The sequence below is a fragment of the Artemia sp. Qi Xiang Cuo genome, chromosome 6 (genome assembly GCF_049724085.1).
Source record: "Artemia sp. Qi Xiang Cuo chromosome 6, ASM4972408v1, whole genome shotgun sequence".
Taxonomy (NCBI): Eukaryota; Metazoa; Arthropoda; class Branchiopoda; order Anostraca; family Artemiidae; genus Artemia; species Artemia sp. Qi Xiang Cuo.
This window is the reverse complement of record NC_142799.1, coordinates 33,876,082-33,897,151: the sequence shown is the minus strand read 5'-3', so window position 1 is coordinate 33,897,151 and position 21,070 is coordinate 33,876,082. Positions and strand designations below refer to the sequence as shown.

The 21,070-nt window shown below is 38.2% G+C and overlaps 1 protein-coding gene across 1 annotated transcript; it reads left to right on the top strand.

Moving 5' to 3' along the window:
* Positions 1-182: 182 nt before the first annotated feature.
* LOC148951152 (uncharacterized) lies at positions 183-19,961 on the top strand. The gene is made up of 6 exons (XM_089090161.1): positions 183-286; positions 3,348-3,430; positions 12,135-12,203; positions 15,728-15,936; positions 16,799-17,200; positions 19,792-19,961. Exons 2-6 carry the CDS (start codon positions 3,366-3,368, stop codon positions 19,905-19,907), a joined length of 861 nt encoding a protein of 286 aa, XP_088946287.1. The 5' UTR covers positions 183-286; positions 3,348-3,365; the 3' UTR covers positions 19,908-19,961.
* Positions 19,962-21,070: the final 1,109 nt, after the last annotated feature.

Here is a 21,070-nt window from a genome sequence, read left to right as displayed (position 1 = left end):
GACAATTAACCTCCGTTAAAAACATGTTTTGTCGTGATCGGGTCTCCGTTGTTTCTAAGCCTGTTTCCAGTTCTGCACCGTTTCATCCATTATGCACAGAGTAGCAAAATGCATAGCCCCTGGAGTTGTTTTTATCGCTTCCCTTTCAAGTTCCTAATATTTCTTCTACCATTCGTTACATTTACGAGAGGAGAAATAAGTTAAAACAAGCTCGTGTCCAATTTCAGAAGTCAGTTGTTACGGTGAATTGACTGTTTCAAAACTGAAGGGAAATATCAATTTAGTGGTAAGTTTATAATAGAATTTGTTTTATTCTATATAATCTAGTATTCCAGTTCAGGAGTAGGCTAGGTTTATATGGGGTTTAAGCCTAGAATTGGAGCTATTGAGGAGGAAACATGCTAAGAAAACAATTCTTACTTCATAATTTTCAGAAAAATTACTTTAGCTACTTTTGGCTATCTTAGAAAGGTTTTGTCGGAAATGAATTTTACCCCCACCCCTATTTATACCAATTCAGGGTATATATTTGCACATTAGGGGGTGGGGGTAAATTTTATTTCTGATGTAAATGAGAGGTAAGATTAAACTTTCCCCCACCCCCTAATGTGCAAATATACACCCTGAATCGGTATATATGGGGATGGGGGCTAAAATTCATTTCCGACAAAAATGATTATTATATTCGTAAAGAGCATAAAAAAGGCATCGAGTGGTATATTCACTTTATCGTAAGTCAATAATATGATTTGGTAAAAATTTACCCATATCTCAACGCCTTCTCCCTCTAGAGGGTCCTGAAATATGCCAACATGACAAGTGGAGTGGGATTTAGTGTTGGACGTTTTTTCAAACGGGATACCCCCAGATGGCTAATTTGACAGTGTATATATATACAAATCTTTAAATTAGCCAACCGGCCAACCAGCATTTTAAGCATAGGAGTCCAGCTGGACATAAAGAAACATATTAAGAAAACAATTCTTACTCCATAATATGGAGAATAATCCTAGTTAACACCTTTTGGAGGGGGAGAGCCTTTAACTTCAATTTCTTCCTTGTTTTTCCAGTTTTTCTAAGAAATTCATGGATTTCTTAGAACCTATATATTCACACAATATATACCCCCCCCCCCCTCATGTGCAAATATGTACCTAGAATTGCATCCTCAACCTAAATATAACATCCGTTTGCATCACAAATGAACTTTACTCCCATATTAGCCATGTGGTGGATGTCCCTCTATGGGGAATGTGATTGGATCAGAGCTGCCGTCCGATCACTTTGACTCTTGAAAAGAGGGGATACCACCAGATGGCTAATTTGACAGTGTATATATATATATATATATATATATATATATATATATATATATATATATATATATATATATATATATATATATATATATATATATATATATATATATATATATATATATATATATATATATAAATCTTTGAATTAGCCAACCAACCAACCAGTATTTTAAGCCTTGGAGTCCAGCTGGACATAAGTAAACATATTAAGAAAACAATTCTTTCTCCATAATATGCAGAATAATCTTAGTTAACAGATTTTGCAGTAGGAGAGGCTTTATATTCACTTCTTTCCCTTGTTTTTTTCAGTTTTTCTAAGAAATTCATGAATTTCTTAGAACCTATATATTCAGGGGGTAATACAATGTGTGTGTGTGGGGGGGGGGGGGGTTAGCTGCCGTCTGATCACTTTTACTCTTAAAAAGAGCATTAGAGCGTCTGATTACCTATCCAATGAGCCCCGGACATCCACCAAATGGCTAATATGGGAGTAAAGTTCATTTGTGATGCAAACAGATGTTATATTTAGGTTGAGAAAGAAGTGAATATAAAGCCTCTCCCACTGCAAAATGTGTTAACTAAGATTATTCTGCATATTATGGAGAAATAAATCCCTAATCCCAATATATACATATATATATATATATATATATATATATATATATATATATATATATATATATATATATATATATATATATATATATATAAAATAGGCACCTTGCATAACTTACAAACCTAGCTCTTTGGGGCTGTGGTGGGGTTTGTCATCCTTCAAGACATAGGTACTTGACCTTTGAAACTATTTTGAACAAGATGACTATTTCAAATTTTGATCGGATCTCTTTGGGCTGACCCAAAAACTGCGTGGGATGGGTAAGTAGCGACGAAGACCACACTGCCTTTCCATAACAAACAAACACGCTTAGAAACAATAGGGACAATTTTCTCAAGACAGTGGAATTCAATTCAGTGGATTTTTCGGGCCTATGTCCAAGGACCGTTCTCAGCACAACATCAACAAAATGTAGATATTGGTGTTGTGCTGAGGACGGCCCTTGGACAGAGGGCTGAGATATCCACGGAATTGAACTCCACTGTCTTGAGAACAGTTTCTCTATTGTTTCTAAGCGTGTTTGTTTGCGTGGGATGGGGGCTGGTTGCCCTCCGACAACTTTACAACACCCCCTCAGCATGCTCTGAAAGGTTTCAACTTGATGACTTCAGCCGTTCTTAAGATACTGCAGATACGTCTTTTTGGTGAACTGGAGGCAACTAGTGTCTTTTGATTTAGTTTAACATACCTCTCAACGTTCCCCGATTTTCACATTAGTATCCTTGGCCTTTTCGAACACATCCAGATTTTAACATTTCCCCTTTTCCTAATGATAATTCCCGCATGTAAAAATTTTTTTCAAAATTATCGATCAATGTTGAGGGGAGGAGCACCTCAAAAGGGCAAGGTTGGGGCCGGATTGTTTCCCGATCGCTCTTCAACGTTCTCCGAAACATACCCTGAAAGTTTCAACTTAATACTCTTAGCTTCTTGTGTATTGCTCATACGCTCTTTTAACAACCAGCACGCACATAGTGTGTTTTAATTGTATTCGATATCCCTCTCAACATTTTTGTAAAACTTTCACCTTAATACCCTAAGCCTTTGTGGAGCCACAGGATCAAACAAGCCCCCTAATCCCAATAAAAAAAAACCTCCTATGTTAACAATGGGAAACTTGCATAGCGTACAGCCCTTGCCCCGGGGGCTGGGGGGGGGGGCTGTCAATCCTGTAGGCCTATTTATTTGACGTTGGGACTTTTTTTTAACAAAATGGTCTCAAAATTTTGATCAGATGTCTGGAGGGGATAGAGCTTGGTAGGGGGAGGGAGTTTCCCCACTGACCCCTTTTGACTCCTCAAAAAGAACACCAAAACTGTCAATTTCCATTCGAATGAGCTCCCTTCGAAGTTAAACAAATCTTCCTTATGAAGTGACTCTGCAAAAATATTTTTTTTTTTCCTTTTTTTTAGGAAGCTACCAGAATACATATGGACACAAAAAAGTCTGTTGTGCCAGCTCGGAACTCGTCAGAAGTCATTGGAGCTCATCATCAGTAAGGCTGTTAATATTTCTTCTCAAGACTTGTCAATGATAACATTATTCAATAGCATTGGGAACCATATTTATACAGTTCCTTCGTAGTTATTTTTTTTTTCTTCAGAAGGCAGCATATCTGCCGTCTGTTTTATTAATCAAGTTCAAAATGAAAAAGAAACAAAAAAAACTTGGTACTTTTAAAATTATGAATTTTAAAATTGGGACTAATCCATCTGTCTTCATACTGTTCCAACTTGTAGTTGGGCATTTTTTTGCGGGCTCAAATTTCGAACGGAGATAAAATCGCAGCTAAAATATCGGGTGGGTATTATAGGTCTTAAAAAATTGACTGCAGAATTTAGCTCTGTTTTTATATTTCTTCTCTTTTTTTCTTTCTTTCTTTTGTTGATGTTTGTGTTTAGGGACAAAGGGCAATAAAATTAAAGCAATAAACAGTTTTGTCACTGGTCAGCAAAAAAAAGAGTAGGAACTTGGGGAATCCCTTCCTTCAGTAGCTGGCCAAGGTACATAGAACCGTCAAAGACAACCTTGATTATTTAAGAATCAACTTTATAAAATGTTAAAAGGAAATATTTAGCGAGAAGTAAAAAGTTATGTTGAAGCTAAAATGAGCAAAAATAAAGATAACACAATAAGTTGCACTCAAAAAAACCATGGATTATCATAAACAAGAGCTTCACCTCCAACCCCCAAACCCGCTTAAAGGCATGATTTTTAGTTGAGCTTTACTGGTATAAATATAAATTCCAAAATTGCCCATTGAAATTCTAAAAGTGTTATACATTCACGTATCCTATATGTAGCATTTTGTGATGCCTTGCTTTATGCTTGTAGATGTGCACCAGCTTGCTATTACGTGCTTATGCTTATTTGCCTTGATGTGTTATGCTTGCTTGCTTTGCTTATAGAGTTCTTTATTATAGGTGCCCGGGTTTTAAATAAAGATTTATCTACCAAACATTACATGGTGTCAGAAGTGAATGACCAGCTATGGATGTCAACCAGCCAAGTATCAGTTGGGACTCGCTGTGTCTTCCAGATGAGTGGAAACGATTTGAGCAGCGTGCACACCCTATGTTTGCTGGCCCCTTATCTGGGAAAACTGAGAAGGTCATGTGCACCTACTTACTTATTTGGGTAGGAGACAAGGGAAGAGAGATATTTAATACCTTCACCTTCATTGAGAGTGAAAAGGACAAGCTTGAGTCATACCTGACAAAATTCAAAGACTATGCAACACCTAAAACAAACAGCATGTTTGCAAGGTACGTCTTTCAGAAACGTGACCAACATGAAGGAGAAAAAATAGAAAGCTACATAACAGAGGTGAAAACCGTGGTTAAGGCCTGTAGCTACAGGGACGCAGACAAAATGGTACAAGATAGAATAGTCTGCGGAATACGGAACCCACGTATCAGAGAGCGCCTGCTCGTAGAAGGGGATGCCCTAACCCTTGAAACAACTATAGAGAAATGTCCTATGTTTGAAACAACCCAGGCACAGCTAAGAACGTTTGATGAAGGCAGTATAAAAAAAGAAGTTGATTCCATTCACAAAATCAATCGCCGTCCATGCAGAAGAAACGACGAGTTCAAGACCACCAGCCCAAGATCTAGAGAATGCTACTTCTGTGGAGACAGCTACAGCCCTAATCATGCATGTCCTTCAAAAGGAAAAGCATGTACAAAGTGTCGCAAGCCTAACTATTTTGCACGCGTCTGCAGAAGCAACAAGGTCGTAAATGTAGTTTCAGGCACCAACAACACACTTGAAAACTCTGATGATGAGGACGAGATATTTCTGCATGAAGTCTCAGAAACAAATAACAAGGAAGAAGCCATAATTTCCCTCACAATAAACACCCAGTTGCCAGTTAGCTTCAAAGTTGACACAAGAGTGCAAGCAAATATCCTTCCTATCAAGTATTTTGACATGCTCTTGCCAAAGCCAGAAATAACCAAGGCTGGGCAGAAGCTTACTAGTTACTGTGGTGCCAGTATTCCCGTTCGAGGGACATGTACTGTGAGCTGTACCTGTGAACAATCGAGGCCTTCCAACCAGCAGTTCTACATTGTAGAGACAGACTCTGTTCCCATAATCGGCTTCATATCAAGCTTTGATCTGAACCTTATTAAACTGTTCATGAATGTCAACTCTGCTGCAAGCACTGAAGTACCAATCTGCAATTCTGTTTCGGAGGCTATTAAATAGTTTAATGATGTCTTTGAAGGGCTAGGAAAGCTGGATGGCAAGTGCCATTTTTATTTGAAGGATGGAGCCATCACTAGGGTTCATGCTGTATCTGCTCTTCGTGAAAAGCTTAAGGCGGAGCTTGATTAAATGAAGAAAGACGGTGTCATTGAGAAGGTGACAGTCCCTACTGAATGGGTCAACTCCATGGTGGCCGTTCAAAAGAAAGATGGCACTCTCCGCCTCTGTATTGACCCTGCAGATCTCAATAAATCCATCAGAAGACCTCACTACCCTGTTCCAACGCTAGAAGACTCTACATCCAACTTGCATGGAGCAAAGTACTTCACAAAGCTAGACACACGTTCAGGATACTGGTCATTGTCGCTTGATAAGGAATCCTCAGACCTAACTACATTCAACATTATCTTTGGAAGATACCGTTTCAAGCGTATGCCGTTTGGCATTATATCAGCGCAGGACGAATTCCAGAGGCGCATTGAGGAAGTGTTTGAAGGTCTCACTGGCTTTATAGTTATCATAGACGATCTGCTAGTTTTCGGTTCAACCCTGGAAGAGTATAATCAGCGTCTTGTTGCTGTCTTAAAGAGGGCTCGAGCAAAAGGGGTGAGGTTCAACCTCAGTAAATGTAAATTTGGTGTACAAGAGGTAATATACTTTGGCCACATGATTGACGAAAAAGGGATGCTCCCGATCCAGAAAAGCTACGTGCAATTAACGTAATGCCGAAGCCAGCGAACCAAAAAGAGCTGACCACCCTCCTAGGAATGCTAAATTACTTAGCTAGATGCATCCCTAATCTGTCAACAAAATGTAAGGACCTTCGTGACATCTGCAAAGACAAAGACTTTGTTTGGGAAGCCAAGAATGATGTTGCCTTAAAGGAAATAAAGGGCTCCATTGTGTCGCACCTTCATTTCTTTGATCACCGAAGTACCTCAATTGACTTGACAGTCGATGCCTCGTCACACGGCCTAGGAGCATACATCTCAACGAATGGACAGGCAATAGCCTACGCTTCACGAGCCCTTATGCCTACCGAGCAAAGATACTCACAGCTAGATAAAGAGCTTTACGCCATTTTATTTGGCTGCCGATACTTACATCATTACATTTATGGAAGGGAAGTCAAGGTGTTCACTGATCATCGCCCTCTTGAAACCATCTTACGACAGCCTTTGCACAAGGCCCCAGCAAGACTACAAAGGATGATGCTCCAGATTCAACCATACGACTTGAGTTTCACTTACCAACCTGGTGCTGAAATACCAGTCGCTGATGCATTATCAAGGCTCCACCTGTCAGACATTGACAAGGCAAGCCAGAGAGAACTCGAAGCGTATGTAAACCAAGTTGTCAAGTTACTTCCGGTGTGTGATTCAAAACTGCAATAAATCCGCAACCAGTCTAAAGAAGACCCCCAGCTAGTTGCACTCAGACAAATTATAGAAACTGGCTGGCCAGTTTGGCGCAAGTTATGTCCTAGTTACGTACTGCCATTTTGCGTAGTCCGACAGGAACTGTACATCAATGACGAAATCATATTCAAGGGAGACAGGATAGTGGTACCAGCATGTCTGAGATCCGACACGTTAAAACAGCTACACGGGTCCCATCTAGGGGTGGAGAAATCTAAACAGAGAGCCAGGATGCTCATCTACTGACCTCGACTGAACACAAACATAGAAAATCTGATTGTCAGTTGCTATACATGCCAAAAAAACAGCAGGAGTCTACAAAAAGAGCCATCACCAGTTTCAGTTCTCCCCTGGCAACAAGTTGCCTGTGACATATTCACCTGGCATGGAGCCAGCTACCTCATAGTAGTGGACTATCATAGCCGCTCTTTGAAACTGATCTGTTGCGTGAATTAACATCTGCAGAAGTCATTTTGAAACTGAAGTCGCATTTTGCCCGTCATGGTATACCCTAGGTCATGATGTCCGATAATGGTAGACAATTCGTGTCCCAAGAATTCAAAAGTTTTGTCAGAAACTGGGGATTTGAGTTAAAAACTTCAAGTCCAGTATACCCCCAGTCAGTCGAATGGATTAGTGGAAAAGACTATCCAGATTTGTAAGAGCATCATGACCAAGGCAAGTGAAAATGGGTAGGACCCATACCTCGGAATTCTGGAATACCGTAACACCCCGAAAGACGGTTTAGCTGCCCCCTCACAAATGCTCATGAGCCGCCAGCTCCGCTCGAAACTGCCATGCATAGAAAAGCACTTGGAAAAGAAAGTGATACAGACTTCTGAATTCTTGGCGAGCAGAGAGATGGCTTAATATTGACAGAAATCCTAGCATGGCCGGCATGCTAGAGGACATCCCAAAATCAGAGGAGGTGACCAGGTTTTCTTCAGAAAACAGCCAGAAGCGCCATGGAAAAGCGGGGAAACAATTAAAGAGGCAGATCAGCCTAGATCGTACTACCTATCAACCAAAGATGATACAATCCTTCGCCGCAACCGAAGACACTTAATCAAAGCAGTCTCTCAACTCACACCTGATAATAGACCTGCCATGAAGTACCCCTCCGGGGCTGTATCAAGGTCACTAAACCTGGGTCAGGTTGCGGATTGTCCTGACACTACCGCAAGCATGAGTCTGCACAGATCATTGCAGAGATCCCCGATTACCGCCACCGAGCCCGATATGGCCATAGCTGAGCCCCACCTGCCAGCAAGTGAACCGTCTAGCACAATTCCAGAACAAGCAACAGCTACTCAGGCGACAAGATCCAGCAGAGTGGTGAAGCCACCAGAGAGACTAAACCTATAATGAATAACGAAGTGACAATGAGGCATTTGTGTCTAGTGTAGGTCTGACAAAACCCATTGGCAGCTGATGGGAGTGAGCCTTGCGCCTCCCAAAGGAGTGTTCTGTTGTGTCCTGTAGTGAGTGATAATTTGCCAAGTTATTGGCAGTTAGCAGAGTAAGCCTAGCGCCTCCATGCCTAGAGGTAGAAGGAGCTCATCTCTTGGAAATAGCTGAAGTGGGATGTAGCATTATGTGATGCCTTGCTTTATGCTTGTGGTTGTGCACCAGCTTGCTATTGCGTGCTTGTGCTTATTTGCCTTGATGCGTTATGCTTGTTTGCTTTGCTTATAGTGGTCTTTATTATAGATGCCTGGGTTTTAAATAAAGATTTATCTACCAAACATTACACTATAATTTTGAATGATATAGAATTAAAAGGAAAGATGGTGTCAAAAAATTGTTGTTTAGAAAGTTAGAATTAAGTATGTTCATTTTGTGTTTATCCTAAATTTTATTAGCATTTTACTATTTTGTTCTTTTTGATGTTTTATTAGAATTTTAGTTTTTTGTTCTTTTAGATGGCTTGGACAAAACAAACATGTTCAAAATGTATATTTTTTTAATTTGGTCCAATGTTTTCTACTGAAAACTAAACGAATTGCTTCAAAAGTTGCAGTTTGCGGCTTTAAAAATTTGGTTATGTATAATTTTGAATGACATGGAATATAAAGAAAAAATGATGCTGAAAAAATGTTCTTTAAAATAGTAAAAAATAATTTGATCATCACAAATATGCCCATTCTAAGCAAAGTATTGCTTGTTATGGCTATAGTGAGAGAAAGGTTGAGATGGTTAGGGCACATTCTGTGGATGAAGGATGACAGATTATCAAAGATTGTCCTTTTCGTCCAATCGTCTGGAGCTAAACGGAAAGCAGGTTGGGGTGGGAGGATGTCGTAAAGAAAGATTTAAGTGAGATAGGAACTGGATTTGTGCTGCGGTGAGCTGTTCATAGTACTAGTAATATCAGTATTTTTTTTTCTAGACATAAAAGCGAAAACTTTAAGTGTCTGAAATATTATATCCACCTGAGACTAGCTCGAAAGACCCGCGTGGAAACTTATAAAAAGGGGAATACAAATCCGTTTTTTCCGTCTTTTCAGTCCCTCACCAGTTAAGGTAAAACTTCAGATTCCTGTCCCCAGAGGTCAGAAACCTAAGGTCCTTTTTAGGTCTTTTGAGGTTTTTCTTGAGCGAGGTGTCTGCTGTGCGGAAGACGAAAGTTTAAAATCTATCGTAGTTGTGGACAGTCCTATCTTGTATCTACGACGCCCTGGAGTTGTGTACAGTTCATTACAATAGCGAGCAGAAAAAAAAATTTGAACAGAGGCTAAATATTCAATTATTTAAGAATTCAATCTTAAAAGCCACGCGTCACTGGGTCTAAGCGTTTCCCCTGTGCAGAAAATTCCCCCGTAATGTTCCCAACCCCAGGAAAATTCCCATGGAAAATCCTCCCCCCCCCCCCCATATTTCTTCTGGATAATTTTGGATGCTCATTAGAAGGGAAATTTAAAATTCTACTCGCCTGTTTAAGTCTGAGGCAATGCTATAGCTTTGTCTATAGTAAAGGGCCATAAGGGTTAAATGAATTAATATTGATTTATTTATGTTTTTTCCCAGAGGCGCTTCATTTGGAAGGGATAGTCGTATAAACATTGGAGGGGGCTCATTCGATTGCGAATGTTTTATCCCCAAACGCATTTCATCAAAGTTCTGAGATAGCCATTTTGTTTAAAAAGTCCAAAGGTCAAATAACCCTGCCTCTGGGTTTGATAACCCCCCTCTGGCACCCGGGGTAAGGGCTGTAAGCTATACAAGTTGCACGTTGTTAAGATATAAGATTTTTCTGGTAAGGTTGTTCGTATAAGCCTTAGAGGGGGCTCTCAATTGGAAACCGAAAGTTCTAGTGCCCTTTTTAAGAGTTAGCCTGCTTTTCAACCAGTTGCTACTGAATGGGTTGTTTAAAAAACACACAGTTTTTAAATAAAAAGTTTCTTATTCCAGTTCAATGGCCCTTGTGTTTCAGCGGTCGTTTTTAAAGAATTGTGACAAAAAGTCCAACTTTAGCATAAAGAGTGATGTTTTGAGGAGGGGATAGCCCCGCCCCCCTCATATAGGAAATAATTCCTGTTTATTTTTATTTTAGATTTTACTCCTTACTTTCAGTAGAATAAAGTTGTTTGTTTAATTTATCTTCGGATTGTTTTTCAAATCATGCCCAGGCTTAACCAAGATATGATGTGAGCTACCGGCCTAATAAACACACGATTTATTGCTGTTAAAGTGCATATACCAATAATTATAAATTGGTGGGTAGCTTCCCGCTTTTTCAGTTTTCTGCTTGATAATTCAAATATTGAATTGTAAGTAAAATTTTGGACGAGATTTGGATATTTAGTCAAAATTTTCGATGAACAGTAGTTTTTTTAAATAAGTTCTGAATAATAATTATCTTAAAGAAATTCGGGTGGACAGAGACATGTATTATTGTTTTTATGGATAGAAGTACTGCGTGACTTGGCCTTCTACGTAGCTGAAGCCATCACGACCTCTACAGTAGTGTCTTCTGGTGTTTAAATAAATTGTGCACTTACGTTTAAATATATTAGAAAACTTTATGTATGAACAGAGGAAATTTACAATTTAAAGTTGTTGAAAAAAAACTTTATGGCAGGACTTGACAGAAGTAGAAATTGACATATAATCGCCAGGGCAGTATTCAGGATTGTTTGGGGGAGGGGGCTATTTTTACAAAAAAAAACTTTAAAAACGCATAAAAATGCGTTTTTATGGATTTTATTACGTTTTTAGAAGTCAGACAAACATTTCGGGGGGGGGGGTCAAACCCCCTAACCCTTCTCCTGAATCAGATAATCTTAATTTGTTAAAACAAAAAAAAAATCGACAAGTCCCAACATTTGTAGACGAGGGCTTTAAACTTCTAGAGCAGGGTTCTCTGATTGTTTTGTTGTTAGGGAGGAGGGCAGGTGCCTCAAAGTGCATTGTAATGCCAAAGCATCCTAACTCCCATTGAGCCTTTAGGTAGATACAGAATTAGTTCTGAAGAAGGGGTGGGAGGGTTGGTGATAGAAATTGACATTTAGTCTCTCTTTATTTCTGGGAAATTTTCTGGTCTATGCTTAGCTGTTATTATGAAAGTAAAGAGTAACAATAAACCCTCAAATGAGCATAATTTCTTCCGTATATGAGGGGGACTGCCTCTTCCTCCTTCCCACCTCCGTCTCATGATCGTAGAAGCTTTGGAGGATGCTCTTTCGATAAGAAATTAAGAGTTTAGAGTTTCAGAAAGTGATTGGAGACCAACCAGTCACTGTCCTAAAACTGTTTGTTTTTATATATCTGGTTATTTTGTTACCCCTTAGGACATCTGATCGACAGTTTTAGGTACCTACTTTAGTACTTTCTCTTTGGTTGCTCTATTTTGTGTGTGAGGGAATTTTCCACCGAAAGAGGGATTTTCTAGGGGGGGGGGAACGCCGGCTCCAATGCGTCACTAATCTCAAATTTAAGGTTTCAAAATACCATGTCGGTGCATCCTAAGAGTAAATTTAAGCAAAGAGTAAATTTATTTACTCTTTTTTTTTTCGAGGAAATAAAGATACTAAAAATAACTTCGTACTTATGGATTTTTTCGAATTTCAGGTCACAAAGACTGCCGGATTTTGGGAAAGACTGTCTTATTATTGCAGCAGAAAATAACCCAGCGTCTACGTAAGTGTCGAATCATTTGCCTTTGCTATTATTTTCTTGAATTTAGTGTAGAATCGAAGATATATTGAGATAATATTTGGAATTGAAAGAAGATTCTGTTTTTAAGCAGCTCTTGCTTTTTGAAAATGATGTTACTGAGTTTAGACCTTCCAGAATACTCGATCCTTTTAAATTTGAAGAGCAGGTCGAAAGTTTAAAGATAAAATAACAAGCATTTTCAAATGAAAGTAAAGAGTGAGTTTAAAATCTAAAATCAATAGAGTTACCTGGTGTTCGAGGGAAAGCTGACACCCATCTCAATAATCTTCTGCCTTTTACGCTGAAGTCTTGTCGTCACTTTCCTGGGAACATTTAAGATTTAAGAAATACAGCCAGTCAGGGTTGCCACCGAGGTTACGTTCGGACCACTTTTGGTACGTTTTTGAATTCATGTTACAGTAATATTACGCTTTTGAATAATGGATAAAATGTACATTTTCTGATTAACATATTTTTTTCCCGTGAAAAAATCTGGTGTTTCAGTTTAATGACAGTGACATAAGATTTCCTATTAAAAGTTACGAAAAAGTTACGTTTTTAAGAGCTTGAACGTTACGACATTTTTTAGTCTGTTGGCAACCCTGCAGCCAGTCTGTAACTGCGCTTGTTTTAATTGCTCGACGTGCTTTCAAAAGATTTAGACTGAAAGTTGTTACATTTATATGAAATGTAACTATTTCAAAGCATAAAGTTTAGGGTTTGAGGGGGCGGGGGTGTGAGCCCTCCTCATATTCAAAGCTAATCTAACTACAAGAAGTGCTGCTTTCTCCCTCAACCCAGAGCTCTTTACACTAAAATTCATATTTTGTGTCAATATGTTTAATTTTTGACAAACTTCAGCTTCCTTTAAAAAACTAATGGTCTCACAATAAGAGAGGGATAAGAGAGAGTAAGAGACAATAAGAGAGTCCAGATATATTCTCCCAAATGAAGGGAGGCTAAGGGTCAGTAGTGATGCCTTACGGCTTTCTGTGACGCCCATACGGACTACTCCTTTCTTCCATCGGTTCGACGGCGCAAGAAGAAGGTTTAACAGCGCATCCCTCTTTTGACGACCAGGTGCCGTAATTTTGTTTCTATGCAAATTCCCACCCCTGGAAAGATTCCCACCCCTGACAAGATTCCCACCCCTGACAAGGGTCCTGGGTGTTTCAATTACTTGGAGTGTGGTCGGGATAATAGAAAAGTAGTAATAACAAGGGGAGCTCCTAGCCCCTCGCACGTGTTTCTAGCTGGCAAGATTCCTGCCTGGGCAAGATTTGACATGTCCAGGCAAGATTTGGCACGTCCAGGCAAGATTCCCGACCTGGCAAGATTTGGCATGCCCAGGTAAGATTCCCAGGTGTTTCAATTACTTGGAGGGTGGTCGGTATAATAGAAAAGTTTTCATAAGTGGAGCCCCTCGTATCTGCACAACGCAGTTATCAGTTCTATTAAAGGGTACACACTTACCAAGACTCCGTGATACACTCCCCAGGACTCCAATGATGTCACACGACTTACCCCGTTTAAAACAGTCAGTTCTATTATGCTTGACGCAATTTTATGTAACCCTGCCACAGGAACCCATGGGGGAACCCCTGCTTATAACGCAACGACAGCTCACACCTTACGTAATGATTATGCAACACTGTCAAGAAATAATTATTTTTTTACATTTTATTTATCGCCCGAAACATACAACGTTTTTTTTTCATTAACTTAACGGTGGCACACACTTTATGTAGGTCACTTAATGATTGCGCAACCATCACTGATATTACCTTTTTGACATTTTTCGCCCAAAACGCTCAACACATGTTTTCCTCCTTTTAACTTAATGGCATTTTATTTTTCGCCTGAAACGCTCATCACATTTTTTTTCTTTCATTCTTCAGTGTTTTTTTTTTTTTTTTTTTTTATAGTTCTTGACCCCGCCAGGACTCGAAAGGTCAATTTTCTTCCAAGGGGACGTAAGGGAGGGGACAATTTTGCGGGAAGATTGTGCCTGGAGCCCTGAAAACTTGGACTTCACTGAAAACACAAAACTAAAGCAAAAAAAGAATGTTCTTTTAGGAGCAGAAAAGTTCTTAAGCAGCCTACAGAAAATAAAAGACTAATTTATAATGCTTCAATAGTCGTTCGCCGCCCATAAGAACCTGTTGGTCCCCTTTTTTTTCAATTATGTGTTAAATTATTATAATACCACAACGGTAATTTTACCTCTTCTGACCTCACCCAGGGAGTAAATAGGGTACTAAGTGATTGGAATTTTTCAATTTTGATGTCATTTTTGGTCTCCTTGGATTTGAATCAATAGGAAACGACCCACCAATACAGAAAATATTGCAGAAATTTAAATTCAAGATTCTCCCCCTTCTCGTCTTTTCCCTGAAAAAAGGCGCATTTCTGCACCGCCGATTTTAGATATGTTATTAAGAAAATTTTTGGAAAATTTTGGTGCTAAAAACCTTTCTGTTGCTCAAATGCCAGGTCAAAGCCGTAGTTTTACTGGACTAGTTGCACTAAAACGACTGGAAGCCGTGGTAATGACAGTGGTGAAGTATTGTCCTAAAACATGAGTTCTACAAAAAGTTAAGGAGAATGTGTTTGATCTTTTCCAGAGAAAACTTCTATAAATAGTTTTTTAGAAACTCTTTTGAATGACCATATATCAAACAATAAGCTGATAAAAAATTCATTTCGATCCCACTTTCTAGGACAATAATGAAGGAAAGACTAAAAAGGTTGGGTCAAGTCTTGCGTATTAACGACGATAGGCAGGGGCGTAGCTCCAGCGTTTTTATTGAGGGGGCAAACAAGTTCCGCATCCAGAGAGTCAAGGGGAATGGGCTATATAATATCTTTTTTCAATTTATTGGGGGGGAGGGGCAACTGCCCCCCTTGCCATCCCCAAACGACGCCACTGACGATAGGTTGCGTAAATCGGATGAAGGACATTAGAATCTTGCTGCTTAGCAATTCAACTGGGACTAAACGAAAAGCAGATCGTCCCCGAATGGAGTGGGAAGAGGTCATAAGAAAGGATCTAAAGGAAATTGAAACTTACTGGAAGGGAGTTAAGGGTGAAGACCAGAGTAGATTGGGGTAGAGGTTCAGTCGGTAAAGCTGTGACAGCTCCACCCGCTCAGTAGGTGGCTTGATGCTGAGATGAATTGTCAAGTAGTCGGCGTTAAGGAAATAGCTGTATATATTACAAATGTGTTGGATTAATACATTAATAAAAATAGAATATTTCGGTTTTAACTTTCTATTTTTTATAGTTTGTTGTTTTATTTTCATTCCATCCTATCTCGGATTATTTTTTATTTGTCTACCTGGGCTCTTCGTAGCTTAATGGCTACCAATGCTCAGCATTTTTTTTGTTTGAATTTCAGATGTAAATTGTGCAGATCTTGCTGTCAGATTGCAAGCTTGTTGTAGAAAACATAATTATTTACTACCCTGGTTATTAACTTACGGTCTATTCGTCTCTTTTTTTCTAGACGTTTTCTCATGTACGTCGATTTATTCAGCTCCCTGCTTTCAGAGCTTGGAATCAGCATTGAGAAGAGAATTTGCACCCAGCCTGAACATCTCGTTGCGGCTCTGCACAAGGTGGTAACTCCAAAATTCAAGGTTGCTGTGTTACTGGGGAGCGACAGCGTTGAAGCAAACCGCATAAAAATATATTTACTCCAAAGGCCTGCACCAGGTAAATAAATGCGTATTTAACTATTCTCATCGATATCCAATTTGGCAATCCAAATAAGAACGCATCCGTTAAAATAGCAATATATTAAAGGAAATATGCTTTGATTCTGGATTCCTATGTGCGTCTCAATTTCTTCCCGAAACTCCATTATTGTTTATTTTAATGTCTGTGCGTTTCGGGTTTCATTTATTCTTTAATAATACTTTCTGGTCATTTTAAATTTGAATTATTATAGGAATTTATTTCTGTGGGCCTTAAGTTTAATACGGCTCTTTACTTTTCTTTGAAAAACTTCTTTTTCGGAAAGTTTTTTTTTTAATTTATGCTCGTTTCGATTTCCAAGTTTTTTACTGGTTAATATAATGAATATTTCTCCGGTTTTCTACGTCTCAGGCGTATGAATTAAAATATCCGATTCCAGTTGATTAGTTCAAAGTGTCTTTGGAAATTTCAACTAAATACCATTAACCGTTCCTGGAATATTAGAGATACGCCCTTCTGACAACCGAGATGCACATAGTAACTTGGAAGGAGCTCAACATCCTCCCCAATGTTTTCTGAAAGTTTCAACTTAACACCCTCAACTGTTCCTGAGATATTGCGCATACGAATTTAACAAGGTGGGTGTAGATAGTATCTTTTGATTAACATCACCGGAAAATTTCAACTAAATAGCGACACATACATATATGCCTTAGTGGTAAAAAGTTTCAGTATTGCAGGTTGTGGTACGCTTAGTTTTTTTTTTCATCTAACAATTTAAATGCAGCTTAGCTCATCTGACAGTTCAAGAACTTTTTGTTTTCGGTAATTTGTTTTTCTTCGCACGATTTTCCATGAATTTTTTTTTGTTGTATTTCAGAACCGTTATTGATGGAAAAAGAAGAAGGTATACGTTTCATCGTAAAAACCTGTGGAAAGCTAGATTTTACCGAAAACGCTACTCCGGGGCCATTGAATGAATTTTTTAAAACGTCTAACAATGTCACTGATTCTCACCACCAACCTCGTAAAGACTCCATGGATATCGGCGATGCTTTTGAGACCCAAAAAGAAACAGAGAAAAACGTGGAGGCAATTGGAGCTGATCATCCACCAGAGATTGCAATGCTGCTGAGTTTTTTAATTGAAGGTTCTCCTCTAACGATCCCTGAATACGAAAAAATCATTCTATATACCCTTGAACACAGAGGGTCGTTGATAAAGAAAGAATATGCTGACAATCCTGATAAAATTCATGAGGTTCCAGAACTTCCTATACCAGGTATTTTGGCTTTGACATTTTTTAATTAAAAAAAAAAAAAATTCTGGAAAGATTAAAGAACAAATTCGAAACTTAAAATGAACAAAAATTACTGCTTCACAGTTTATACAACATATTTTTGAAAACTATTTCAAATAAACTGTCTCGTGACATTTTCATATATTAGTAGAATTCTAAAAAACTAGAGCTTTACTGGAAATATAAACCCGACGCAATAAAACAGAATTAGAAGAAGATCCTTGAATAACTTTCTGAAAATAAAAGACTAATTTATAAAGCTCTCAATAGTCCTTTACCGGCCACGCAATCAATAAATTTTACAATATAATTTAAATGCTCTGAAATGCACAAGCAAGCCGACAAATTAAAAACTCAAGTTAAGTTCTAAGAATATGGAGAAATATCACGAGCCAGTTAATTTGGAATAGTTTTTTAAAAATTTCGTTGTTTTCGTTAAAAATGTAGAGATGTTAAGGGGAACTATCTGGGGGAAATTTTACCCAGGTTGAAATTTTCAAGTGGATCGTTCTGTAGAAGGGGGGGGATTTTCCACGGGAGCAGCTTCCTACTAGGGGGGGGGGGAGTATTGCCCGGATTAAATTTCGATGAAGAGAAGGTTTCCGGCATCATTAGAAAAAGAATCAGAAATCAAAGTCTTTTTCAAATGAAAGTATGCTAAGAAAACTTTTAGCCGGAATCGTCGACGAGAAATTTTGCGGGGGGGGGGGGGATTTCATCAAGAATGAAATGGTCTTGGGGGGAATTTTTCTTGTAGGGGATATTTTACGTGGGAGGAACTTTCCGTGGAGGAAGGAATTTCTCCTGGAGCGGGAGCCAGATTTCCCGGCATTATTTAAAAAAGATCAGAAATTAAATTTTGAAAAACAAGTTTTTTTTAATTGAAAGTAAGGAGCAACATCAAAGCTTAAAACGAACAGAAAGGGGGGTTGCCCTCTACTCAAAACCTCGCTCTTTACGCTTAAGTTTGACTTTTTGTCCCAATTCTTTGAGAATGACTCAAGGGACGTTTAATTAAAACAATAAGAAGCTTCTTTTTTAAATACTAAAAAACTAGCGTAAAGAGCGATGTATTAATTTCTGTTCGTTTTAGGTTTTGATGTCGCTCCTTACTTTCAGTTGATAAAATGCGTGTTTATTTGAAACAAACAAATAAACACGCATCCGTGATCTTTCCTCTAGTAAAAAATATAAAATTCCGCTTGAAACTTCTAATATATAGTTCTTTGATACGCTGAATCTGATGCTCCTTGACTTTTAAGGGGTGTTTCTTCCCTTCTTCAAAAATCCGGCAAATTTTCTCAGGCTCGTAGATTTCGACGGGTAACAGTAAACTTAATGAATCTTATATATTTGGAATCAGCATGATAAGCCAATTTTTTTTTAATGTATCTATTGATATCAAAATTCTGTTTTTTAGAGTTTCGGTTACTATTGAACCGCATTGCTCCTTGCTTACGGTTCGTTACTAGGAACTATTTGATACTACCTAAGTCAGTGAAGCTGTCCATTTGATCGATCTTCTCGTTACCCAATATAGTCGTAACTGTGAGACATAAGTAGAAAGCAAGTAGGAAAGTAGATTTTTAAAATCTGGAAGAAGGAGAATCGAAAAGTAAGTATTCTACTTGCAAAATAAATAGAAATGGAAACACTTTTCAGGTTAGTTCATTTAAGAACCTGCTATTTTTTGTATAATATTTGAGAAGTAAGTTATTGTTTGTTATTTGTATGCGAGAACATTTTGAATAAGAATGGAGTGTAAAGTTATCACCTTACTAAAATTGTCATTTCACACCAAATATTAATAAATAATGAAAAAACAAAATATAAAAGCCAAAAAGATGCACTGATAGAGTTGAGGCGATTTTTTTTCCACAAAATAAAGAAATACGTATCTATGAGGTGACCTTTTTTTTGTGTTTGCCATAATAGCACCGAAACGTTTGGTTTTTAAATTCCTTATCATTAAACAATATCAATTTTAGAAGTAAATGTATTATTGCTATGGTACGCAAAAAATTATCTAGACCTGTGGTTCTCAAACTTATTTCGACACCGTACCCCTTTTTACCCACAAAATATTTTAGGTACTTCTTCTCAGTTACCGGTACTAAGTAAACTATAGCTAAAATATAAATATTGCTAGTCCAAAAGTTAAAGGGTTGTTTCATTTTTTTGTTGGCTGGCCGCGTACCCCCTAAAATTTTTTGCGTATCCCCAAGGGGTATGCGTACCACAGTTTGAGAACCACTGATCTAGACAACTGATGAGTATAAGGAATAATTTAATTTTAATTAATTCTATTATCAGGGTGTGTTTTCTTTGGTGTTTTGACATTATTCATCTGTGACTGACAGCATGACTTCCATACCCGAAAAAATATTCTGGATCTTTTACTGTATTATTCCAGGACTGCCTATTCTTCTTTAGGTCTGGAGTTGTGACTTTGCTGCTATGGTCCATTTAGTTTGTTTGTTTTTTAAGCAGAACTTAAATTTTCCATGTGAGTTTCGCTATCTTTGCTTTTGTTTCCTCACTTTGATTTTGACTTCTGTTTCTTTTTTTTTCAGCTTTTCTTACCCCTGGCGCTACTCTTCTCCCACCTGCTGTAGATAAGCTTGTAAATGAGATGTTGCGCATTTTGAACACTAACACTTCACTCCAGGATGCGTCAAATATTCTGTAAAACATGGACAACCTATGTTGGATCCAGCGGTTCTACTTTTAATTGTCTATTTCATTAAAAAATTTGGTGATTAACGTGATTTTGATTGATAGGTCATTGACCCCAGACTCCAATATGGCTGAATTTGCAAATTTAAAGTTACTTCTGCTTAAATTTGGCTCAAATCTGATAAACTGTCCTAATCATTGTTCTATCTACATGAATTTAGGAACTCCATTTCCCTCCGGAACAAAGTTCAGATCGGGTCCTGTCCCCAAAGAGCTGGGTACTTTCCCTAAAAGCTGGGTACAAAAAGTACCCAGGGGTGGGGTGCGTCCCCCTCCAAAATCCTCAATGTTTCCGAATTTCTGGTGAATTTTCATTCAAGTTATCAAATAAATTGTTTTCTTTATTGCTGCCCCCCTCCACGAAAAACATTCCTGCGAACGAGCCTGTGTCCGGATAACAAGGCTAATAAGAATCTAACGACCCCATCCCATGAGCCCATGACTGCAAAATTGCTCCCTTATAAAGGTACCGTCAGGTCCAGATCCTAGAAAAACTTAACTAGGGCATTATCTCTTATTTCCCACAAAGTTGTGTTGATATTCAACAGCTTTTCGACACATGTCCTCATGACATGCAATTAAGGACCCCACTCCTTCTCTTCCGTAGAAGATTTATTGTGCCTAAACATAGAAAAAGCCCCAATAGGACATTTTCTTTTACTTCTCACGAAGTTTGACTGAACTTTGATTTTATGTATACATATACAAATATAAGCCTCTAGAAGATATCCTGATGACAGTAATTCAGGGATCTCTCTTTCCCTCCACTGTCGACACTCCAACAGAAAAACCTTTTGCTTCCTATCAAGCTTTGTTGAAATCTGACTATCCCTTCTGGTAAATTTGAAAATGACTAGATTCCAGAGAATTCTTTTCTTTCCCCACCTATGAGCTGATATTAACGTGGCTGGACATGTTTTAGTTTAATTCTGGGTGCAAATTTCATCCGTATACAAAATTTAAGAAAAATTTATTTTATATTGAAAAATGAAATTCAGGATTTACAATTTAACTTTTCCAGAATCTAGGAAATAAACTTTTTTGTAATTATTTCCTAGGAATCAAGAAGAGATAAAGAATTTTCGATTCAGGGTCTCTAAGAGATAATTCAATGTT

What these genes read in the sequence shown, in the direction of transcription:
- LOC148951152 (XM_089090161.1), top strand. Translation starts at nt 3,366, where the DNA reads ATGGACACAAAAAAGTCTGTTGTGCCAGCTCGGAACTCGTCAGAAGTC. An exon ending in GTCATTGGAGCTCATCATCA is followed by an intron (nt 3,431 to 12,134) that starts GTAAGGCTGTTA and finishes TTCGAATTTCAG; the next exon opens with GTCACAAAGACTGCCGGATT. An exon ending in TCCAGAACTTCCTATACCAG is followed by an intron (nt 17,201 to 19,791) that starts GTATTTTGGCTT and finishes TTTTTTTTTCAG; the next exon opens with CTTTTCTTACCCCTGGCGCT.